The 24,101-nt window shown below is 36.7% G+C and overlaps 1 protein-coding gene and 1 long non-coding RNA gene across 3 annotated transcripts; one reads left to right on the top strand and one right to left on the bottom strand.

Annotated features, from left to right (window-relative positions):
• Positions 1–582: 582 nt before the first annotated feature.
• LOC130429920 (uncharacterized) lies at positions 583–6,041 on the bottom strand. Its single transcript, XR_008907703.1, has 2 exons — positions 5,969–6,041; positions 583–1,371 (listed from the first exon to the last, which is right to left on the bottom strand). It is a non-coding gene; the product is annotated as an uncharacterized LOC130429920 (long non-coding RNA).
• A 9,215-nt stretch (positions 6,042–15,256) lies between these two features.
• LOC130430105 (SLAM family member 9-like) lies at positions 15,257–20,912 on the top strand. Of its 2 annotated transcripts, none has more exons than XM_056759056.1 (4): positions 15,257–16,172; positions 18,772–19,092; positions 19,302–19,571; positions 19,819–20,912. In XM_056759056.1, the coding sequence occupies exons 2-4, from the start codon at positions 18,849–18,851 to the stop codon at positions 20,022–20,024; spliced, it is 720 nt and encodes a 239-aa protein (XP_056615034.1). In that variant the 5' UTR covers positions 15,257–16,172; positions 18,772–18,848; the 3' UTR covers positions 20,025–20,912. The 2 variants fall into 2 exon arrangements, with proteins under 2 accessions (XP_056615034.1, XP_056615036.1); XM_056759058.1 differs by having other exon boundaries at positions 19,805–20,912.
• The last annotated feature ends 3,189 nt before the right edge of the window (positions 20,913–24,101 follow it).

Below are 24,101 nucleotides of genomic sequence, written 5' to 3'. Positions count from 1 at the left end.
GTCATCATAATGTGTATAAACAGTTTAAGAAAACAGAGGAAAACGTTGATTACAGGTTAAGTTTGGTTTTAAGAATGTTATAAAAGAAACCATTTTAAAATGTGTTGCGTCTGCTGGGCGGACCATTGAAAAGAGTTCATAACTGGAGTCACACATCTGTTTGCTAAAACACGATTCAGAGCTGATATTATATGAATGTGTTCTGTGAGCTGTTGAAGAAAATGTCTGCTGTAATTTTCTTCTGTTTGTGGAGTCTGTCTGGTAAGTTACGCATGTTTTTTGTATCTTTTGATCTTTGAGATAAATGTATATGTTAACATTGATGATGATTCTGATTTTCTGATTTTGTTCATTCCAGTCTGAAAAAAACATTTACAAATCATTTTGTTTTGTATTTATATAATCAAGAACGTTTCTAATTCTTCTTGTTTATTTTTCAGGTGTGTTTTGTGAGTTTGTGTCAGTGACTGAAGGAGATTCTGTTACTCTGTCTGTAAATCTCACTGAAATACAGATGGAGGAGGAAATCTCCTGGAAGTTTGGACATCAAGACATTACAATAGTTGAAACAGAAAAAAAAGGCAAGTTCCCCATTTTATATGAAGACAGACTTGATGGAAGATTCAGAGACAGACTGAAGCTGGATCACACTGGATCTCTCACCATCAACAACATCAGAACGGATCACTCTGGACTTTATAAAATCATCAAGAAAACCTCAGGGAATCAACTCAATATATTCAACATTACTGTCTATGGTGATTGGACAATAACTGCTTAATATCTTCCATAATATTCTGTCATTATTATAAATATTATTTAAAGTAGAGAAAGTTTTGAATATAGTGAAATCAAGATTTGTGTTTTATAATAAACATTAATTTGGCATCTTGTTAAGCTCTTATTCTTCACTGTTGTGTTTTTCAGCTCGTCTGTCTGTTCCTGTCATCACCAGAGTCTCTTCATCATCAAGATCAAACTGTTCTGTGTTGTGTTCATTGATGAATGTGTCACATGTGAGTCTCTCCTGGTACAAAGGAAAGAGTTTATTGTCCAGCATCAGTGTGTCTGAACACAGTAACATCAACATCTCTCTTCATCTGGAGTGTCTGGATGATTCTTACACATGTGTAGTGAACAATCACATCACAAACCAGACTCAACATCTCAACCCTGATGTCTGTCACAAGTGTTCAAGTGAGTCACATGTGATTATTGTTCTGATGTGATCTAGAATCAGATTCAGTTCCAGTAAAGACTCTTTTTATCCATTACAGAACCTTCACCTTTCACCTCCAATCATCTAGTCATCATCTGTTGTGCTGCTGCTGGATCTCTGATCATTGTAACTGCACTTCTGATCTTCTGCATCTGTAGAAAACACAGAAACACAACCAAAGATGGTAAGTAAACTGCTATTTGATTCTATAAAAAACAGTGTTGTAGAATAAAGGTAACAATAATTCTCAAACATCTCTTGGTGTAGTAACATGTTTTCTGTCATTATTGTTAAAACAGGTCAAGCTCATGAAGAGATCACTTATGCAGATCCGACATTCCACAAACGAAATGCACCCAAAGCGGTAAGATCATAAATAACATCATGCCCACACATATGTAAAAAAGGTATAGGTTGCATATCTGTCCAAACCAGCAGCAGCAGTGAAATACTATAATTATTTTTAAGTGAGAGGAGGATTCAAGGAACTCCACAAATACCATCTTCACTTATTAAAAAACACATTAATTTTTCAAAGTTTTAATGTTTAAAATATTATGTATTACATTTTATATCATGTATATGTATGTACCTACACATACATAAATATTCATGAAGCTACGGATACTTGTACAATACATATATATATATATATATATATATATATATATATATAGTTTATCTGTTTTTGTAAAGCACATTTGAGTGTTACATTGTGGTTAGATGATGTTTGCATTTAGTAGGTGCTCTTGACATTTCAACGATGGTGACAATCAAATGAAACGCACATCTTTCCCTTCATTTGCTTTTATTTTCATAGTTTTTTAGATTTAGTGAATTCTTTGTGATGTTGAGAGTTGATCTGTTCATCTTTGAATATTTTGTTGATTTTCACCATTGTTGAGGTGCGTATGGTGATTCTCGATCTCTGTGTGTATAAGCTGAAGTCAGATTTTATGTCCATATCGCTTTTTAAAATCCTTCAGAACATGATGCCCAAAATACTGATGGGTACTCTAATGTTGTATCAAATAACAACACAATCACTGCATAAACTCCAAATGACAACATTCATGCAGAAGGAACAAAATAAGCCTTTTCAGATTTTGTCGAGTGAGATGTTCTTGTGTTAACATCATTGTTGACCTTGGGACAGCATTTCAATCAACCAATCAGATTTGAGGAATAAGCTTAGGTACGTCTATTTTTGTCTATTCTTGATTAAAATAGCTCATTTAAATTCTGCTGAATTCTGCATTCAGAATATGTATGCTACCCAAATAATGACTAAAAGTAAGTCTTTGAGAAGGGTTTCTCAAGCCAGGTGGCGCATTAGACCAGGGGCTCATCTCCTGTTTCCAAAATGCATCACAAATGCATTTTACTAAGCTGTGATGCAAATTAAATTATATTCAATAAGATGTACTTGTGTTAACTTCCGCATTAGCTAAGGGATGCTTTGCGTTTATTTGGTACTTGAGACTGGAAGAGCTCCTACAGTACATTTACATTTAGTCATTTAGCAGACGGTTTTATCCAAAGCAACTTACAAAGAGTTAGGGAGCAACAAGCGACCTGTCATACAGGAGCCATAATACATTAGATCTCAATACAAAGTTACTGGTTTCAACTAAAGCTAGACAACTACCTGTTGAGAGAAAGTTTTTCTTTTAAACCAACTGTATGTAAACCAATTCCGCACAGTAAACCAATTCCACATTGAACAAGGTGCAAACAACCTTAGTCTTGTCGAGGTTTCCATTGGGAAGCTTCTTAAAAATACATTTTCCATGAAGCAAACCCGGCGGCTTCATAGCTGCATCCATGTTATCACGTCACGTTTGATGTGGTAATTTCACAGTAACGTTATGTTGTGTTCAGACCAAACGCGAATGGCGCGTCAAGTGCGAGTGATTTACATGTTAAGTCAATGCAAAGACGCGATAGACCTACTTGCGGCGCGAATCGCGCGAATAAAGCCCTGGTTATGAGAAGATGAGTAGTGATGGCCGGTTCGCGAACAAATCGTTCTTTTGAACCGGTTCTTTATAGTGAGCCGGTCGAACCGGTTCACCAAATCGAACTCAATCGTTCAAAGCGGTTCGCGCCTGCAGAAAGCACTTATCCACATATTTCCTCAGTTACCCACTAATGCACCCTGTCGCTACCAGATCCGTCCCGGAAACACGATTTGTTCCGCGCATGCTCAAAAGTGCGTCTACTTCCGGTATTCCCGTTTTAACGAGTCACTCGATGCGTTCTAATACTGTATATAAAGTCTTTAAAAATGTTGAAAGGTCCTAAAGCACAAAAAACCCTCCAGCGTGTCCTAGGTCTTCCCCGGGGTCTCCTCCCGATGGGACATGCCCGGAACACCTTCCCGGGAAGGCGTCCAGGGGGCATCCGTAAAAGATGCCCGAGCCACCTCAGCTGGCCCCTCTCAATGTGGAGGAGCAGCAGCTCTACTCTGAGCTCCTCCCGAGTGAACGAGCTTCTCGACCTATCTCTAAGGGATCGCCCAGCCACCCTTCGGAGAAAGCTCATTTCGGCCTCCTGTATTCAGGACCTTGTCCTTTCGGTCATGACCCACAGCTCATGACCATAGGTGAGAGTAGGAACGTAGATTGACCGGTAAATCGAGAGCTTCGCCTTGCGGCTCTGCTCCTTCTTCACCAGGACAGACCGGTACAGCGACCGCATAACTGCAGAAGCTGCACCGATCCGTCTGTCAATCTCCCGTTCCATCATTCCCTCACTCGTGAACAAGACCCCCAGATACTTAAACTCCTCCACTTGAGGCAGGAACTCTCCACCCACCTGAAGAGAGCAAGCCACTCTTTTCCGATTGAGAACCATGGCCTCAGATTTGGAGGTGCTGATTCTCATCCCAGCCGCTTCACACTCGGCTGCAAACCGTCCCAGTGCATGCTGAAGGTCCTGGTCTGATGGGGCCAGCACGACGACATCATCCGCAAAGAGCAGAGATGAAATCGTGTGGTCCCCAAACCCGACGCCCTCCGGCCCCTGGCTGCGCCTAGAAATTCTGTCCATAAAAATTATGAACAGAACCGGCGACAAAGGGCAGCCCTGCCGGAGTCCAACATGCAACAGAAACATGTCTGACTTACTGCCGGCAATGCGAACCAAGCTCCTGCTCCGGTCGTACAGGGACCGGATAGCCCTTAGCAAAGGGTCCCGAATCCCATACTCCCGGAGCACCCTCCACAAGATGCCGCGAGGGACACAGTCGAATGCCTTCTCCAAATCCGCAAAACACATGTGGATTGGTTGGGCAAACTCCCATGAACCCTCCAGCACCCTGTCATGTTGTAATTTTCTTACATTTTTATTTATTTTATTTACATCTTTTTTATTTTTTCTAAGACTGCATATATATTTCCTGTTTGTATTAAGAGCTGCTCCCTCAGGCTATGTCTTGTCTGTATTATATTATGAAGAAATGGATGTTATGCAGCCATGTTTGTTTGTAAATCTTGATAATTTCAATAAAAAATACAAAAAACTTTATTAAAACTGCCGTAAATTGTATCGAACAGAAGTAGACGGAGTTTCACGTATGCGCGGAACAAATCGTGTTTGCCGTAAATTAATTCGGCCGCAAGTAGACGCACTTTCGCGCAACAAATCGTGTTTCCGGGGCGGATCGGGAAGCGACACACCCCCTAGAGCGGTTCTCGTGCATGATTTAAGAATCGGTTGCAACAGTTTTTGGATCACCAGTACATTCATTGAACCAAGAGCTGGTTCACTGCCTTTTGGACACGTTCGAGATGTGAACCAGGCCGGTTCAACTGATGAGCTCAGCTGATGCAAATGCGTCTTGGCAGAGTCTAAGCATATTAATAAGCCCTTTGCCTAGATAATAGTTTGCTTTATATTCCTTTTAACGTTTATACTTAAATATATTTTGAGAATAAAATGTAATAATGTAAGGAAAAACAAAGTGTGTACAAAAATGTGTTACAGTACTTTCTTCAATGAATACTCAAAACAGGTTCAGGTAAAAGTTTGCCAGAGTTTATTGGTGGCATTCACACAAATACTACACACGAGGACGGTCCCCAAATTACCTCAGCAGAGATGAGATTCTACAATGCATCCACAGCACAGCAAATCAAATCAAAAGAAACCAAAAATATACACGCAAACACAGCATGACAATCACATAAGAAACCCTGTTGAGATACTCTATACATACAAATAATTAAGGTCTCATCTCTGCCTACAGCGCTTTACCTTCCGTCCTCGCGGCAGCCATGCAGTGGGAAAGGCTCAACATAAAACAAACAACAAACAAAAATAACTCTAGTCACGCCTGGGCCTCCTCTCTAGGCCAAAACACCCTCTCGTATCAGGCGGACTAGAAAAGCGTCATCAAACCAAAAGAAACCAAAAGAAACCCTAAACCAAAAATAAGAAATAAACAAGAGCAACGGTTATGCCTTGCCGAGCCAAAGTAGCCGTTGCCATACTGCAAATGAAAACAACACATCTTTATTATAATTACATTAAAAACCCTCATCCCACATTCCCCAATTAAACAACCCTTCGTACCCATCTCAATAGTCCAATGTACCCTCGCACATGGTCACTACCAACAAACTCCTCCGATTCCGGCATGAACATCCGTCCACTTCGGAAGTCACACGCTATAATAGACAACCATTAAAACCTTCTCGTATATATTAAAACCAACAACCTAATCAATTTAATAAACAAGCGAATTACCTTTCCAATATTCGCTTCTGGGTGTTTCACAGGACACGCACTATGCACAGCAACATCAACATGCAAGTCGGTGTGTCACCTTCATTCCTGCCAGCCAGAAACATACACCTCTCTCAACTCGTTCCTACCGGGCACCTTTATTCTCCTAGCCACACCTCTTGTCTTCGGCACTTCCCTTGGTCGTACCCGCTACAAATGTCTATTGTGCTTTTTCAAATACACCAAAATAGAATTACATACAAAACTCGTTTGGCTCTCAGTGAAGGCGGTCAAATTTTGACAAGCAGGTCTGTGAGCGGCGCCGTAATGGCACTGGACCGGATAGGTGCTTTGATGGGCTGGATTATTTTACCCTGTTGCAAGTCTTGTCTGGTGTAGTATGTGTTTTTCTCTCCACTTCCCTCATGTTATGCAGTATTTTTCTTCTTAAATCCATTTCGTTACACTGTACCTGTTATATGTGTAATGACAATAAATTGAATCCAATCCAATTGAATCCAATCCAAAACATATACTATACATATAAGAAACTACATTTGCAGCATAAAAACATTAACAGGGAACACACTTTATAATTGACAGAACTATTTGTATTTTATTTATATGTTAACGTGACTTAAAATGCATTAATGTTGTGCATTTTTGCTTTATAATTACTTTAAAGATTGAAAACAATTCCTAGGCTATCAGTTCGTAAAACTAAACTACAATTTTTTTTTTCATGTTGAATCAATGGTATTTTCATGAACATATCTTATTTCATTTTTAAACAAGATGATACAAATCTAAACCTTATCATGCACGGGAACGAAAGCATTAGCTTTCGTTCCGATTTGTGAAAAATATAAATGTGAACCGGTTGTTCAGTGCTTGTGAGTTGATAAACTGCGGCTGCGCATGCATGCGTGTGAAAACTTGCAGGCTTCTCTCACTCTGAAGTTAAAACAATTCTTGGAATTTAGAAAAACCAATGTATGAACACAATAAGCACGGGTGACGACGACGAGCGGGGCAATCTGACATAACGTAAGTTTATTTAATAACAAATAAATAACAGATTATTCACTTTATAACATTCGCTTGCATATTACTGCCTTTGTCTGTATCTGTGTGCATTATTTGCCAAACTTAAATGTGATAAACTTATCAGATCATGATGATGTTTTAAGTGATGATAATTAATGACTTAAAGTGTCTTCAAGCACGTTCGCCTCACACCTCCAGGGTTGGGGGTTCGATTCCCGCTTCCGACTTGTGTGTGTGTGGAGTTTGCATGTTCTCCCCGTGCCTCAGGGGTTTCCTCCGGGTACTCCGGTTTCCTCCCCTGGTCCAAAGACATGCATGGTAGGTTGATTGGCATCTCTGGAAAAAATTGTCCGTAGGGTGTGAGTGCGTGAGTGAATGAGTGAGTGTGTGTGCCCTGCGATGGGTTGGCACTCCATCCAGGGTGTATCCTGCCTTGATGCCCGATGACTCCTGAGATAGGCACAGGCTCCCCATGACCCGAGGTAGTTCGGATAAGCGGTAGAAAATGGAATGGAATGGAAAAGTGTCTTCATTAAATGTTCAGCCAAGTGTATTTTCATCCCGACCGAACGTCGTTACGTCATAACAGTACGTCATTATGTTCTGGCGTAAATGAACCCATGAACCGTTTTTTGAACCGGTTCATTGAAACGAACTGTCGAAAGAACCGGTTCGAGGAAAAGAGCCGGACTTCCCATCACTAATGATGAGGCGGCTAGGTATACATCCACGCTAAAATATCAAGGTGAAAGTCTTCATAGCTTGCGTGGTATAGACCCAGCTCCTAACCCAACTTTGAGAATAGATTAACGGGGTTTTTTTTCATTGCGATAAGAGTCTCACGTTAACGCAGCACGTTAACGCCGATAACGGCCCACCACTAGTCTATACCAATGTGGTTAGTATACTTTTCCTCTGATCCCTCATATTTTCTTTCACTGGGTAGGGTGTGATTTTAGACAGAGTCTGAGTGTGGACTCTGAGTTCTGTGAAATCATGCTATATTGCTATTTTCTAAAAACAAATACTATAACCAGAATGCAGTATTCAGTGCAAACCCCTAGATTTCTGCTGTATCCAAAACCGCTCCCTATCTTCTATTTAGTGCACTATATTGGGTGTCTGCCATTCCCTCACTGCCCTAATCCCGCCCTGCTTGTCGCAATTGCATTTCTATAAATGGATCATCCCAAAAATGACAAACTGGACCTTTAAAAACGAGGACTTCATCTTCAAAGCACACAGCCTCAAAAGTCCAAGAAGAGAACTGAAATGAGACGGTTTAGCCTCGCGGAGGATTCCCTAACTGCTTCACCTGCTGCTCCTGTTAACAGGCTTCGACATTTAAATGTCTTTGTCGTGTTTTCCTTTAACTTTTATACCTTGACCTTTGATGATTTAATGTCACTCCCAGTCCATATTTCTTTTCTCCCAAATTAAGCCAAATTAATGTAAGTTATTTCGGCCCACCCACAGTTTTAAAGGCCCACTATCGTCCACTTTCTGTATCCGCCACTGCCTTTATGATGTGAGAGCTTCGAAGAGATGAAGAGTGAATTTGGTCAAAATACTCTTCCTTGAAAGACACTTCTGCGTCACCTTTCTGTGTCCATAAGGAGGTGCCATCACACTAAGAATCGACTCCAAGAATCAAAGCTGCAAAAAGTTTGTCAATTATTCTCTCCGAAATCTTTTACTCCGAAGTGTCTTTCGAAGTTGCTTATTTTGAACACTTCACTTCATCCCTTTAACATTGCGACCATGTAATGATCTCCACTGAGCATTGACTTTATCAGAAAAGTAGGTGTCGGCTATTCAAGAATTGAGCTGGCAGCAGAATTCTAATGAGAGAAGGATCTCCACTCCAGAGGGTAAATGTTGACTAAACATCCCCTGACACTCATGAACCACCCCAGCGGTCCGTACCAGCCATCTGGCATATGGGGACTTATCCTGTTGGGCCTCGGCTAAACATGGGTCTGAACGTGAACGAAAAGAGCTCCCCCTAAACGTAAAATGCAAGCGGGCCAAAGAACGGGACTGATAGAAGGCCGCTCTTGTCCAAGAAGTTAAGGGCTGCTTCTTAGTTCCACTCCAGCGCTGATCCTCACTCTTGTTTAAGAACCACAGTAACCTCTCTTGGACCAAATAATTTCTACTCATTTTTGAGCTTTCTAAAATTATCATGCATTATATTATAATCACTGTATAAATTGCTTCACAACAACCCAATGCAGTACTTTAGGGCTAATCATAGCTACTACTAAATTCCGGCTAAAGTGACATTAAAATATGTGTTCCGAGTCTGTCACATAACAGAAAAGTGTGTTATTAACCACCCAGCCAACTTTGAATAGAGAAAAAACATCCAAGTTAATTCATGTTGATGAACACGAATTAATAGATTACAGTTCATGACAATTTCATGAATTCCCCTGAGACTGGGTTGCATTTTGTCAATGCTAACAGCACACACATAACAGGCTACATGTTTTTCCGAGCTTCGCATTACTGTTGTCCCTGAAGAGTAAGCCCTGATCGCCACTGCTTTTGATTGTTATCAGAAATAATCTACAGGGACTCTATTGTTTGTGAATGTGTAGCGGAAGTTGAGTTGGAGTCACAAAAGTGTGCATGCGCTGTAACGTTTGTTTATGTTGTTAAGATGAAAGTGTCTATATATCACTCCCTGCGGAGAATTTATTGCAAAATCAAGAAACTCACACCTTCCATCAAAAGCTGTTGGAAGTAGGCCTCACAGATATGTGTGTCACGTTCACAATGATACGCCTCGAACACAAAAAGCCATCTGATCTATGAAAAGTGTTTCACAAATTAATGTAATTGGTTGTTTGACCTGTCGGTCAGATGGCTTCTTGGATGGGCCTTGGTGACTTAAAGCTACCAAAATTCCCAATCTCCAAAAGCTTCAGTACAAAGGTATTGCTACGCGAGACTAGCTTTAGTTTAGGACATTCTGTAAAGATGATCAATTTTTGCATGAGTTGTTGCAATGGTTGTTGAATTTTTTTCTTTATTTAAGTAGATAATTAAGTAAAGAGAGCGTGAGAGATCCTGACGTTTGTTTTTGAGAGCTTGCAGCCCTGAGGGGTTCATGCGTGCTTGGACTCTCCATTGCGTCATCGGTCCAACGTATTAGCCTCGCCTAAAAACAATTCTGAACAGAGAATTGGTGAAAAAATGTTTAACGGTATCCACAATTCAGTCTTTATAATGTGTTTCAGCAATAGATTTATACAACTATAATGTGTTTAGTAACATTTCTCAGAATTCTCTGTACCTGAACTTTAAACATTCTCAGATTGAGAATCTTAGTTATTTAAAATGGATATTTTGTGGGTCTTCTATGAGAGTGAGACTTGTATAAAGAGGTTTAGAGATCAACAGAGCTGTTTACAGTTAACATGTGTCAGTCATTTCGAGTACAGTATTCACATCCAGATAACTTCTGATATTCTTTATAACACAAGACATTTTATGCAAACTCTCAATATTCTTAATATTCATGAACATTCACTATTTTGCATTATAATAGACAGTAATTCTTACATTTAGTAATTTCAATATATATGGCTGTTGAAGTCTTTGAAGTAGTTCAAGTGTCATGTGCACATGTGGTCCTAAAGTTTTTTTTCTGAGAACTCGAGCTGATTGACATTTGTGAAGACTTTTTAGCTGTGGCAGTGTATCAGTTGTCAAATCTCACACATACTTTATTTCTGCTGGCTTCAATGTGTTAGTGTGCAGATGTAAGAGATAAGATTCCCTGGGGTCAGCAGGCTGTGAGGACATTCAAGCTTTGTAATATTTATGGACAATCAAAGCGTATCATTTTGATTATAATCAAATATTTCATTATATAATCAATATTATATATTAAGTAAATGCCTTATGACAGTAGAAATCATATGATTGGATTGTTGTTAATAAATTCTCAATATTATACAATGTATTAATATTACATAACGTTATAGGATTATATATCATATATATAATCATGTTTGTGTTTGTATCTGTCAGAGAGCTGCAGTGGAAGATGTGGTGTATGCAGGAGTCATGAGAAGATGATCAAACTCTGATGACCGTTTTGATTGTATTGTGCTTGTGTATTAGGTAGGATTATCTTTGTTTTTCTTTAAATAAACACAAAAATGCTAAGCTAAATTAACCCAGAAAATGCTTTATGTGTGAGCCAACAATGGGTTGACCAAGCACTTTGGATCTCAACAACCTTTAATGGGTTAATTTACAGCCAGCAATTCTGGGTTTGTCTCTTTCTGGTTCAATGCTGGGTATAGCCCATCATGTTTATTGTGTGATTTGTGTTTAACGTATACGATCTGTCTAAGTGATCTTTGTTTATTGTGTTCCTGATTGAAAATGTGGCAAATCATAACAGATAATGTTAGGGTAACATCCTACTGCAAAATTTTAATCTAAAACAGATTATTAACTAAACTCATCAATTCATGTATCTGTTTCGTGCTTGAGACTATCATAACAAACACATTCATTTCTCACATTCATACAGACAGAAATCTGTTGAGACTAGAGAGCGATATTTAAACCATGGATCTGAGATCTAACATTTTGCCATCTTTGGAGGATGGATCTTGATTTTTTATTTAATATTTTGTATATAATTCAGTATTTGTTAGATACAGTCATAAGCTCATTGTAGTTGGTATAGTGGCACTTAACTTGATAAAGTGCTTTTAATTTCTTGTTGTCCTTTTAAATTAAAGTGAATGAAGACTATATTTACAAGTTCATTATTTTAAAACTATCTGTTCATTACAAATGTATATTAAAATTTTCTCAACTTTAAAAAGCATAAAATACATCATGGCACAAAGTGTTTGGGGCGTTAACTTCACAGTTTGACAGAATACATGCAGGACCTTTGAGCAGCGTGATAAACATATTCAGTGAGAAAGAAGAAGACAGCAGCAGAGCTGTGAAGGCTAAACTGACCATGACCACAAACCCACCAAAATACATATGAGAACTTGAGACGTGTCATTTCTTCAGTTTATTTTCCACACACGTCTTCTTCTGTTGATCTTTATCTCACGGCTGTTGATCATGAGATTAATGCTGTGTATGTCTTCAGATATCCCTAATTACTATTCCTTGTTTTTCTGTGGGTTTTTTTTACTGTAAAAAGCATATTCATGTCTTTGGGTTAGTGATCAATGTCTCTCTGAAACCTCCACAGTCATTTCCACAAACAAGATTAATGTCAATTATGTACATGCACTTAAAGCGTGTATCTATGCAGGGTGTGTGGTGTCCTAATGTGTTTTGGGTTGTTAGGCCATATTCAAGTTTCAATAAATACACATAGTTAAATGTTTTAGTTCCCTAATCCATTCAGTGAATGAAAATGCAAAGTCCCTGGTAGCACACATCCAGTACATCTGGGAGACATCTATTTGATGTCTGAATTTACATCTGCAAGATGTGTTTAATTGTTCTGTCATCTGCAATATGATTCATTTACATTTGTGCATTTGCCATAAATGTACAATATATTCTCAACTACCTAATTAAACCAAATTTAAAACTTGAAACACAGTGATTTTATCTCAAATCATATCTTCAATACAAGCAACTGACTTAAATGCAGTTGTTAACATAAAACTATTAACATGCAGTAGAAGCAGAAAAGAAAGAGGAACTACATCATTATTTGTGGTAAATGAGCTCATGGAAAACTGAGGCTTTAGCATCTCAAAGTGACACATGAAACTGACAGATCATTTCTACTGATATGAATGTGTTGATCATGTGTCCAAGAGCAGAGGTGAAAAACAGCAGACCATCTGAAAATCAACATTACAATTTGTTCAATGAAAGTTAAATTTTCTTTAATAACATGTGGAATTGATAGTCAAACCGAGGCCTACTATATTTACAATGCCATTAATATAAGTCTGCATGAAGAGTGAAACAAATATATATATATATATTGTTAATAAGATTGAATGCATTATGGGCAGAACACTTTTGAACAGTGGCTGATGGGCTGTTTGATCAGATCTGACCTGTAGGCCAAAACCCAGCATTGGCTTTATTTCATCAGGCGGCTAACCAAGGATGTACTCAACCATTGTAACCTCACACAGGCCTATATAGGACATGTAAGTTGATACATTTATTGGTTATAATGGGATTTTTATTGGTTTTAATGGTGTCTACTGGTATGTGATTGTATTGGTGGGATGTTATTTGGCAGATGAGAACCAATAGTCAATTAAATTCTACTGGAACAATCCCCAAAAAGCAAGTTTAATCAATTATTATTTATTTTTTATTCAGCTTTATTTTTCGTTTTCGTTTTATTATGTATGTGTGGTATACTGAACGTCGATTGTTAATTTAAGTTCATGTTAAAATAATGCTGTTTATATACTTTTCTAATGTATATGTGTTATAGTTTAAGAAATATAATTAGTTTTACATTTGTGCATTGCCATAAATGCATTAATCTTCTCCTCATTACAGGAGTACTACATATGCATTTCACCAGGCGTAATGGGGAAGTACGGTCGCGAACCGCTTGATTCACAGTAAAAGCACTATTGAGAAAGCATTGCGTTAGTCTTGTTCTTTTCATTAATCTTCTCCTCATTACAGGAGTACTACATATGCATTTCATCATTTTAACAAATTGTGATGAAAAGAAAACTTTAAACTATAATTAAAATGTGATATTTAGTAGTTGTTCTCATTACTGTCTCTAGTTAGAGATGGTGAGATGCTGGTCTAGTGGGTTAAACCACTGAACTGGTAAATCAAAGGTTGCTGGTTCGATCCCAGCAGCCACCACCAGTGTGTCCTTGAGCAAGACACTTTACTCCATGTTGCTCCAGGGGGTTTGTCCCTTTAATAAGTGCACTGTAAGTCGCTTTGGATAAAAGGGTCTGCCAAATGACTAAATTAAATTAAAATTAAATTAAATAGTTGTTGCCATCCTGATTCACAGCGTGAGCCACAAGACCATATACAGTTCCCTGGGCTGCAGTGATATCTACTTGTGGCGTGAGTGTGTCTTGAGAGGACTGTATATGCCAGTGCCAGACATCCTCTTTAGAAAATGTACGTGCATGTAACACTTACAATTGGAGCATGTGCGACACCTCAGCCAATCACATAACAGCCTCTGGACTTCTTTCCTGCATTCCATCCAAGACATCTGCAAAATAATCTAGTTGTTTCCATAATATACCCCCATATTGTTTTAAATTCATTAGTTGCCAAGCTTAAGCTCAAATTACTTTTTAAATATTTAAATGAAAATAAATATTTGATTAATTGTTTTATCAACTGTGTTACAGACAAAAGTGGTGTCATAGAAGAAATAAATGAAGTACTACACATATGATAAAACATTTGTTTTAAAGTTATTGAGTCTATTCACCAGGGGGTTTGATGTTGTATGTCTAACTGATTTAAAAAATATGAATTTTAAACTGAAAAACGGATATTCTTTGGTATACTATCATCAATGGATATTTTTTCAACATAATTCTCCATTACACTGAATTTAGAGTTATTCAACGTCTTTATGTAATACTGTTCACTCAAGAGCTGTCCTTTTTATCATTTTTATAAAATTTTAGCCTTCAATTAAAGATTTATGACACAAAAATCACACGTAACAAAATTGACAGATAAAGTAACACGGTTGACAAGTAACACAGTTGACATTTCTTCCATTTTAGGGCCTTGTGCTAACTGCAGACCTTAAACATGTCCCCACATTACCTTGATAAACTAGTGTTTTAATACATTTTATCTACATTTTTGTAAATATAATATCTAAAGTAAGTACACAAGACCATGTTGATAACACAGTTGATGAGCAATTCATCTACTCTATGTGTAGACAATAATAATGATTAAAAATTGAAGAGGAGTAGAAACTTACCACACTGTATTTAAAATTCCCGCCACTGAAGGTTGTGACATCACATGATGTTGGACATGTGACTTTGGAACAAACCATTGCTGACTTATAGGGGTTTTGTCAATGGGTAACACAGTTGACAAAGATTTCTCGGACACACACAAAGTTAATAATTTAATAGATATAAACAAGTGAATTAGTTTTTTAAAATACATTCTCTGTTTTAATGATTATTTTTAACAAATAATGATGAAAATAATATACAAAAACATGTATAAAACTGTTATTTCCAGTACAGCATATGCATTTTCTCCTAATTAACTCTTGGAACTGGTTGACTTTTATGCATGAAATAAAGAGGAATGTTTCCAAATATAAAAGTGATCATTGCTTGAAGTGAATATTCAGTAAAAATGATAAATACAACCAATGGACTTGAAATGTACCCTTAATTATAGAATGACCCAGGTGTTTGCTGGTATTTGAAGATGTGATAAACTGAGCTGCAGGACCAATGATCCAGACTCCCAATCTCAGGCCATAAATGAAGGCTAACCAATACGGTTTAGTGCGGATCGCGCTTTTAATAGTTTTTTGTAGCTTATGTTCTTATTTTCGCATAGATTTTGGTTACTTATGTAAAGTGTCTGAAAATACATAACCTGCATTTTTATGTAGTGATTGTTTTTTAATAGTGCTTTCTATTTTACATGATATTATATTTACTTAATGTTCATAATATCCACATAATCAATATCTGTTAAGCTTTTAACAAAAACTTAGGCACAAAATATACACTTATAATGTCAAATGTCAATTTAAAAATACATTGAAAATAAGATGTAAAGGGCTCCCTGAAACCTCCCAGATGTTCGATGAGACCATGAAGGGCCATTTCCTTGTCCTCTTCGTCCATAGCGAGGAAAAGAGGCTCTTCCGTCGGCCTGAGACTGGTGGTCTGGATCGTATGTCTTCAAATGAGTGGCTGCGGGTCTGAAGATGGATACTATCGGGGAAGATGTGACGATATGTAGGGAGAGAAGATTTTACACGTGTGTCGGGTTTAGTCGATAAAACACTTCCGTAAAGGAAACTGTACTTGGATGCGAATAAAATCACAACCGTTCGTGTTTTGCGCAATTGAGTTGGATACATGGACACTGCGCATGTCACAAACTCTACGGACTATCCAGTGTTTCTGTCGCGGCGCAAAACTGAATATAATCTAAATCACAAAATAAACAGGTAAGTAAGGGTGACTGTTCAATCCAACATACCCTCTCAGATTATCCTACTAGTATGAAATAAGTAACGTTTGGATTAATTTACAGCGTTAAATTCCCTATCAGATTGTCGTAGCAGTACACGTATAATGGCAGTATACTTTTATAGCAAAATAATGATGTAACAGCACAAAATAAACGAACATCTGTAAAAAATCATCTTTAAAAGAAACCAATTTCCAAGTGTTTACATGCATATTAATAAACAGGCTCCGCAGAAAACCGCGTTTACATGGAGGTTTGTTTGAGACTTAGGTTTCTCGCGTCCAGTGACGTCACCATCGACAGTCTGTGAGTAATTAAAAATGCGGCAAGAAATATGTCAGAAGCTGTATTTTAATACCCGCATATGCAACAATCATTTTCATTTAGTCTCAACTGCATGATTCGAGAGAGGACTTTTATGTGCTATTTCACTGGTACTTCCGTGTGGGACCTTTACTATAGCGCTGTCACACATGCGCACATAACTGAGAGATTACCAGTAAAGGAGTTTACATGCAGCGCGAAATTGGAGTACTTGGTTAAAAACTACATCTGCCGAGCGGAGTTTGTTTACGCCGTTTATGAGCTTTCCACGATAAAAGAAACGCGTTTACAGGACATTACTTGTTATCATCTTATGAGGCATAATAGGAGTAAAACTGTGCATGTAAACGCACTCGATGATGTGCGCATGTCTGGTAGGACAATCTGACGGGTTTGATGATATTTCCGGTCACACGTTCCTGATGTTCTTTATTACAGTCGGGAAATTCTTGAAAAGACATTTTTACATTTGACTGCATGCCCCTGCATTGGATAATTTAATATTTTGTATCATTGCAACTTTTTGTTGAATAGCATAATGACTAACAATGCTTCATTTGCCCTATTGATATTGTTTTGATGTAATATTTATAAAAAATGGGTTTTGCAACAACTTTCATTACATGTTAATATTAAACATTACTGTTATACCTACTCATTTCCACATTAATTGAAGAGTGATTTAATGTAAAATCCTTTAACTGAATCTAGTGGTGTTATTTTTAATAAATCCCTTATAGGTTGAATGTGATGTGGGCATCCGTATTTATATTTGATACAGTATGTGATATGGGGGGTCGACTGTGGAGGCCTACATCAATATTTTTTTAAAGGGCTTAAAGGTCTCTGATTACACATTTGCCTTTTTCGGGGGCAGATATGAAGTGAACAGTGTATTTAAAGTTTTTGTGAAAGCAAAAGTTCTTTCGATGGAGTCGTCTTGCACCCTCATTTTTAAGTGTATATTAATTACCCTAGAAGTGTTGTTAAATCTTTTTCCACCACTCCAGAAGCTGTGGTGTTACCTGCTGGTTAAACATGGAGACACACTTTTTACAACTATGTTTTCATTCTGGATGTGTATGTTCATTAAATCCACAACTTCAAATAAAAAAAGTTGAGTCAATGCTTGGCAGAGTTGGCAGTTTTTAGTTTATTTTATGGTAATGAGTGTTTTCAAAAGTTTTCCTCATGACAAGAACTGTCCAGGTTGGTTTGTCTGTTCGTAAAACAGCTTTAGAAACTATTTCCGCCACATACGGTTTTACTGAGTTTTTTAAGAGAAAAGCCTATCTACTGCTTAATATATAAACGTGTTTTTTACGACAGTAGGCTTGGTTATTGATTTCCTCAGCTCCAGAACCTAGCAGGATAAGAAAGTGCTTTAGATATAAAGATTATTTGTCAAGATCGATGCAGGGTTGTGCTCTTTCACCATTCTTATTTATTTATTTTATATACTAATTTGTGTTCAAGTAGTTCCTTGAGTATGTATTTGCTGAATTTAGTGAATTGCTGAGGCACCGCCTAAAGCGTGATTTACAGTCCTGTAGGACACCTATGGTGTTTGTGTTAGTGTGTGTCATTTTAGTATTCACTTATTTCTTATACTGTGTATTTTTCTGTTGTGTAATTTAGTATTCACTTATTTCTTATATTGTGTATGTTTCCGTTGTGTATTGTGATTTGCAAGAAAGACATCAGTTTTCTCATGTTCTTCTTAATCACACAAAGCTAACCGTTGAGTTTTTTTTTTGTCAGATCTGAACAGAAGTGTAGATCTGTTGTTCACTCGTCAGTAAAGAGGCGAGATCACGCTTTAGACTCTCAGCATCTCATTATTTTAACTCCTGTGTTCTTTCTGTTTGATTTTTTATTTGAATCTGTTCTGAGAACTGTGGAAAAACATGTCTGCTGTTATTTTTTTCTGTTTATGCTTGTGGAGTCTATCTGGTGAGTTATGTGTGTATTTATTACTCTTCGCTTTTATTGGACTGTTTACTGGTTTTATATGTTAACATGTAAAGAGGATCACAAATCATTCTGAATTTCTGTAATAAAAACATTTCCCTTGAAATCTTAAGTATTTGACCAATGACAGATCTGTTTGTTCGTCATTTAATTCATTATTCATTGTATAATATGAATCAAGTTTTACAAGCATAAAAATTGCAAATAAGTGTACGGCAGATTTTATGACACAGAGTGTAAAGACTCTTGTATGACTGTAATTCTTCTTATTTATTTTTCAGATGTGTTTGGTACTGAGTTTGTGTCAGTGACTGAAGGAGATTCTGTTACTCTGTCTGTAAATCTCACTGAAATACAGATGGAGGAGGAAATCTCCTGGAAGTTTGGACGTCAAGCCATTACAATAGCTGAAACAGAAAAAAAGGGCAAGTTGCCCATTTTACATGAAGATAGAGCTGATGGAAGATTCAGAGACAGACTGAAGCTGGATCAAACTGGATCTCTCACCATCAACAACATCAGAACTGATCACTCTGGACTTTATAAAATCATCAACAAAACCTCAGGGAATCAACTCAATATATTCAACATTACTGTCTATGGTGAGTGGACAATAACTGCTTAATATCTTCCATAATATTCTGTCGTTATTAGAAAAATTTATTAAAGTGGAGAAAGATTTTTCATATAGTGAAATCAAGATTTGTGTCCTGTCCTTCACACTTTTTGATTTATGCAATGTATGTCATTTTATGATAAACATTAACTTGGCATCTTGATAAGCCGTTTTTCTTCACTTCTGTGTTTTCAGCTCGTCTGTCTGTTCCTGTCATCAGCGGAGACTCTTCATCATCAAGATCAAACTGTTCTGTGTTGTGTTCAGTGATGAATGTGTCACATGTGAGTCTCTCCTGGTACAAAAGAAAGAGTTTATTGTCCAGCATCAGTGTGTATGATCACAGTAACATCAACATCTCTCTTCATCTGGAGTGTCTGGATGATTCTTACACATGTGTGCTGAACAATCCCATCACAAACCAGACTCAACATCTCAACACTGATGTCTGTCACAAGTGTTCAGGTGAGTCACATGTGATTATTAGAGTTTATTCACTTAGCTGATTGAGAAACTGGTTTAAAATGTTTGTCATTCTGTTTAGTGATGCTGAAACTACACAGTTTTTATAATAGAATATCAAAGTAAATCAACTTTAACAAAAGTTGTCCACACAAATTAACTCGCTCTCACTATCCCCTATGAGTTATTTTAGTGTACTTTGGACAACTTACATTTTATGATGAATTATATTTCAGTTTTATTGTCACAGATGTCTCTGAAGAAGACCACATCTGCAAGTGTACTTTTACTGAAGTTGTGATCCGATTGGTCGTCTCTGCTCTGGTGGGTGTGGCTGCTGTTGCTGTTGTGGTTTATGACATCAGATCCAGAACAGATGAACAGAAGAAGAAGAGATCAGATCAGAAAATAAGACCAGACATTGAGTTAAACACACTTGATTCAGCTGGGTCTTAGAGTCGGCCATCATTTGAATTTGATGAATTCTGATTCTGCTTATCGATTCTGATTGGCAGTTTAAATGTCAAAGTTTTAAAAAATTAAACATGACATCAAACATTATACACCAAGATATATAGTCACATAGCATCTTCATTGACTGCTTTGCAAATAATAGCCTGTGAGCAGTGTTTTGAAGAGAAACGTTCAGTTTTATCCATTCTGTCAGATAACTGTGTTAAGAAATAAAATACTGGATCTCAGTTTAAGTGTTTTACACCAGCCTGTGTTCCTGAGATATGATGTTTAATGTTGCTGTGATGCATTCTTGTTTTTCTGTTTGTGCTTGTTTTGCATTTTGACTTGAAATGTCCACATTTTTTCACCCTCATGTCATTTAAAACCTGTTTATTCAGAGCACAAAATAAGATATTTTGAAGAATGTCGATAAGCGAACAACAGCGGTACCCATTGACTTCTATTGTATTACACAAAATCGATGCAAGTCAAGGAGTCTAAAAATTCTTCAGAATATCTTCTTCCAATAAGTTGACATCTATTTAATAACTTTAATGAAGAAAATCGTTTCCATTCTGTTATTGAATAAAGTTTTGTCCAAAACAATATTGAGTAGAAAGTAGTATCTGCTACTCTTTATAAGTATCAATAGTATCTTACGAATGAAAGAAATAACAGCCATTTTTATATAGTACAGAGCATATCGCTTAGAAATTCTTTAATTGTCACTAAACGGAGTTCAATTATATTTAAACTTTGGTGTTTCCATTAAAACCAATACAATTCCCATTATATCCATTAAATCTATTAAATGTGTTTTGGATAGGTGCTGTTTTTTAGTAGAGATTATAAACAGACACCCAAAACACAGCAACACAAAACCTTTTATTTGATTTACTGTGCTTGCTATGCATGATTGATTTGATCTGTTCAGTGTGTTTTATTGTATTTTTAATAAAGACCATTTGTTATCCGTTTGACGTGTGAAATGCTGTCTAAACTCTGCCGCTATTATTCCCTCATTATTATTATTATAGTTATTTGCCTCACCTGCCATCATCTTTATTATAGCTAAATACATTTTGTAGCCATGCAGGTTCGTAGATCGTTAAATGCAAAGAACACGCAACTGGCGTATTGATTGTAAATTAACATTTAAGGGAAAATCGTAAAATCAAAGCTTTGCATGTGATGGGCGGTCCATTGAAAAAAAAGCGGACTTGTTCACGAACTATAGTTACACTGCAGAGTTTGTGCTCTTTTTTTCTGTTGCTTTAAAGAGTCCAAGAACCAATCTAAAAAATTTTGGGGATTGTTGCAATCGTTGAAGAACATGTCTTATTTTATTTTATTATGTTTTTGCTTGTCCGCTCTGTTTGGTAAGTTTGTTTTTTACATCTTGAGATTGGTCCGTCATTTATGATTTTTAGATTAAGGAATCTTTTTGTTTTTCTAAATCAGATGGTTCTGTGTTTATTTCATCATTCATTGTCACAATAATATTCATCGTGTTTATATATGTATGTTTGTGCGCGTCTTTACGTTTATAATGACGTGACAGACAGATATTTCAAAATATTGGTGAGTTATATGTTTAACTCTTTTTGTAAAGTAAAATTAACCGATTGTAAATCCAGGTGTGTTTAGTGAGTCTGTGTCAGTGACTGAAGGAGATTCTGTCACTCTGTCTGTGGATCTCACTGAAGTGAAAGATGGAATCTCTTGGAAGTTTGGAGCTCAAGATGTTGTCATAGCTGAGATCAATGCAGAGAACAATAACATCAGTTTATATGAAGACAGAGCTGATGGAAGATTCAGAGACAGACTGAAGCTGGATCACACTGGATCTCTCATCATCACAAACATCAGAACGGATCTCTCTGGACTTTATAAAATCATCACCAAAACCACAGGGAATCAACTCAATATATTCAACATTACTGTCTATGGTGAGTAGAGAAGAAATTATAAATATCTAATATATATATTCAAATTATAACATGTTAAAATACCTGTCATAATTATTCAAAATATAAATTTGGTAATATTCATTGGTGAATGCATTGCAATGTATTTATGTAGTTAATTTTGTGTTAAATTAATAATGTTTTTCTGATGAATAGATTTCATATTAATATGATTACAAATGAACTGAGCATTAATATGATATTTGAATGTTTTTAACACTCTGTTGTATTGAGTTTTGTCCTGTGTTTCAGGATCTGAATTCATGTTCTGGGTTTTGTGTTTTATTCTTCTGACCTCATGGGCTTTTGACTGTTTTCTTTGAGTCATGTGCGTCTGTTGTGTGTCTTGTTTCGATGTGGATTTTACCACTTGTATGTTTCCATTGCTTTGCATCCGTAGCTCCAACATGATTCATGTACCTGTTTATTTAAGTTTATTTTCTGTTGCGATCCTGTTTTGGTGTCCATATGTGATGTCAAAGTCAAGTTTATTTACATAACACTTTAAAAGCAACTTGTACCGACCAAAGTGCCGCACAATCAAAGATTAAAAATGCAGTAAGAAAGTGTCTGCTGTCTTAACTCTGCCACTTTGTTTCCTCAATAATTATATTAATATTATACTTGATTTTATGATGGTTATTTACTGACCCTCTTATTTGTGGTAAACTTATTTGATTGTAATGTTTCAGGTCGTCTGCCTGTTCCTGTCATCTCCAGAGACTCTTCTCAATGTTCTTCATCATATTGTTGTGTCTTGTGTTCAGTGATGAATGTGACACATGATGTGAGTCTCTCCTGGTACAAAGGAAAGAGTTTATTGTCCAACATCAGTGTGTCTGATCTCAACATCAGACTCTCTCTACCTCTGGAGGTGGAATATCAAGACAACAACACATACAGATGTGTCACCAACAATCCCATCACAAACCACACACAACATCTCAACATCACTAAACTCTGTCACACGAGTTCAGGTGAGTCACATCATCTGATGTTTGTGTTTATTCACTGACGTGATCAAGGATCAAACTGACTAATACAGCATTTATATTAACTGATGAACAACACATTCAGTTAATGACTCAAATTATTTGAACAGGTTTCATTCATATCGTTGTGATCTGTTGTGCTGTTGTTGGATCTCTGATCATTGTAGCCCCACTTCTCATCTTCTACATCCGCAGAAAACACACACATACACAACAACGAAGTAAATGTAAAACCCCTAATACATTTGTAAAAATATTTTTTGTTTCTTTTTCCAGATAAAGGTTAGTTAAGAAAATCAATATCAGGTGTTTAATGTGTTTTATTGAAGCAGATCAGGCCGGTGAAGATCAGATCACTTACGCAGAGACAACGTTCTGTAAAAGACAAACACATGAACCGGTGAGATCATTCATGACTTGTCTCTGTATCTGTATTTCAGTAATGTATCAAATTTAAACAATTGCCTTTTGATTTGTGTGATGATGTTTTTTTTTAAGCTCTGCCATGGTGTGTGTGTTGTTTAAGACACCTAAGGAGTTTTTCTATTGTAAATAAATTATGATAATGTGACTTTCTAGTTTTTATGGCTTAAAAAGTTAAGTTTTATGGCTTTATAGGGATTTAAAAAATCGGTAACACTTTAGTATACATACCAATTCTCACTATTAACTAGTTGCTTATAAAGATGCCTATTATTGGCATATTGGCTGTTTATTAGTACTTATAAAGCACATATTCTGGACGTACATATTCTACATCCATAATCCAACCTAATACCTAAACCTAACAACTACCTGACTTACTATTAATAAGCAACAAATTAGGAGGATGTTGTGGCAAAAGTAGTTAATATTTTGTTAAAAGCGAGAATCGGACCTTAAAATAAAGTGTGACAAAAAATCAATGTGTGAATTTCAACAGGACTGTTTACAGTTTACATGTGTCAATATTTGTGTAATGTTTTGTCATAAATGGTTAATAATATAATAATGTGAAGTGTTTTTGTGTGTTTCTGTCAGAGTGTGCTGGAGGATGATGTGGTGTATGCAGGAGTCATGAGAAGATGAAGATAAACTCTCTCTCCATAGACGTTCAGATTTCAGTAATTTAACACACC

The sequence above is a fragment of the Triplophysa dalaica genome, chromosome 10 (genome assembly GCF_015846415.1).
Source record: "Triplophysa dalaica isolate WHDGS20190420 chromosome 10, ASM1584641v1, whole genome shotgun sequence".
NCBI classification, from domain to species: domain Eukaryota; kingdom Metazoa; phylum Chordata; class Actinopteri; order Cypriniformes; family Nemacheilidae; genus Triplophysa; species Triplophysa dalaica.
This window is presented reverse-complemented; position numbering and strand designations above follow the sequence as displayed.

Coding starts and splice junctions, on each gene's coding strand:
- LOC130430105 (XM_056759056.1), top strand. CDS start 18,849: ATGGAGGAGGAAATCTCCTGGAAGTTTGGACGTCAAGCCATTACAATA. Junction 19,093..19,301: donor ATTCAACATTACTGTCTATG/GTGAGTGGACAA, acceptor CTGTGTTTTCAG/CTCGTCTGTCTGTTCCTGTC. Junction 19,572..19,818: donor TGTCTGTCACAAGTGTTCAG/GTGAGTCACATG, acceptor TTATTGTCACAG/ATGTCTCTGAAGAAGACCAC.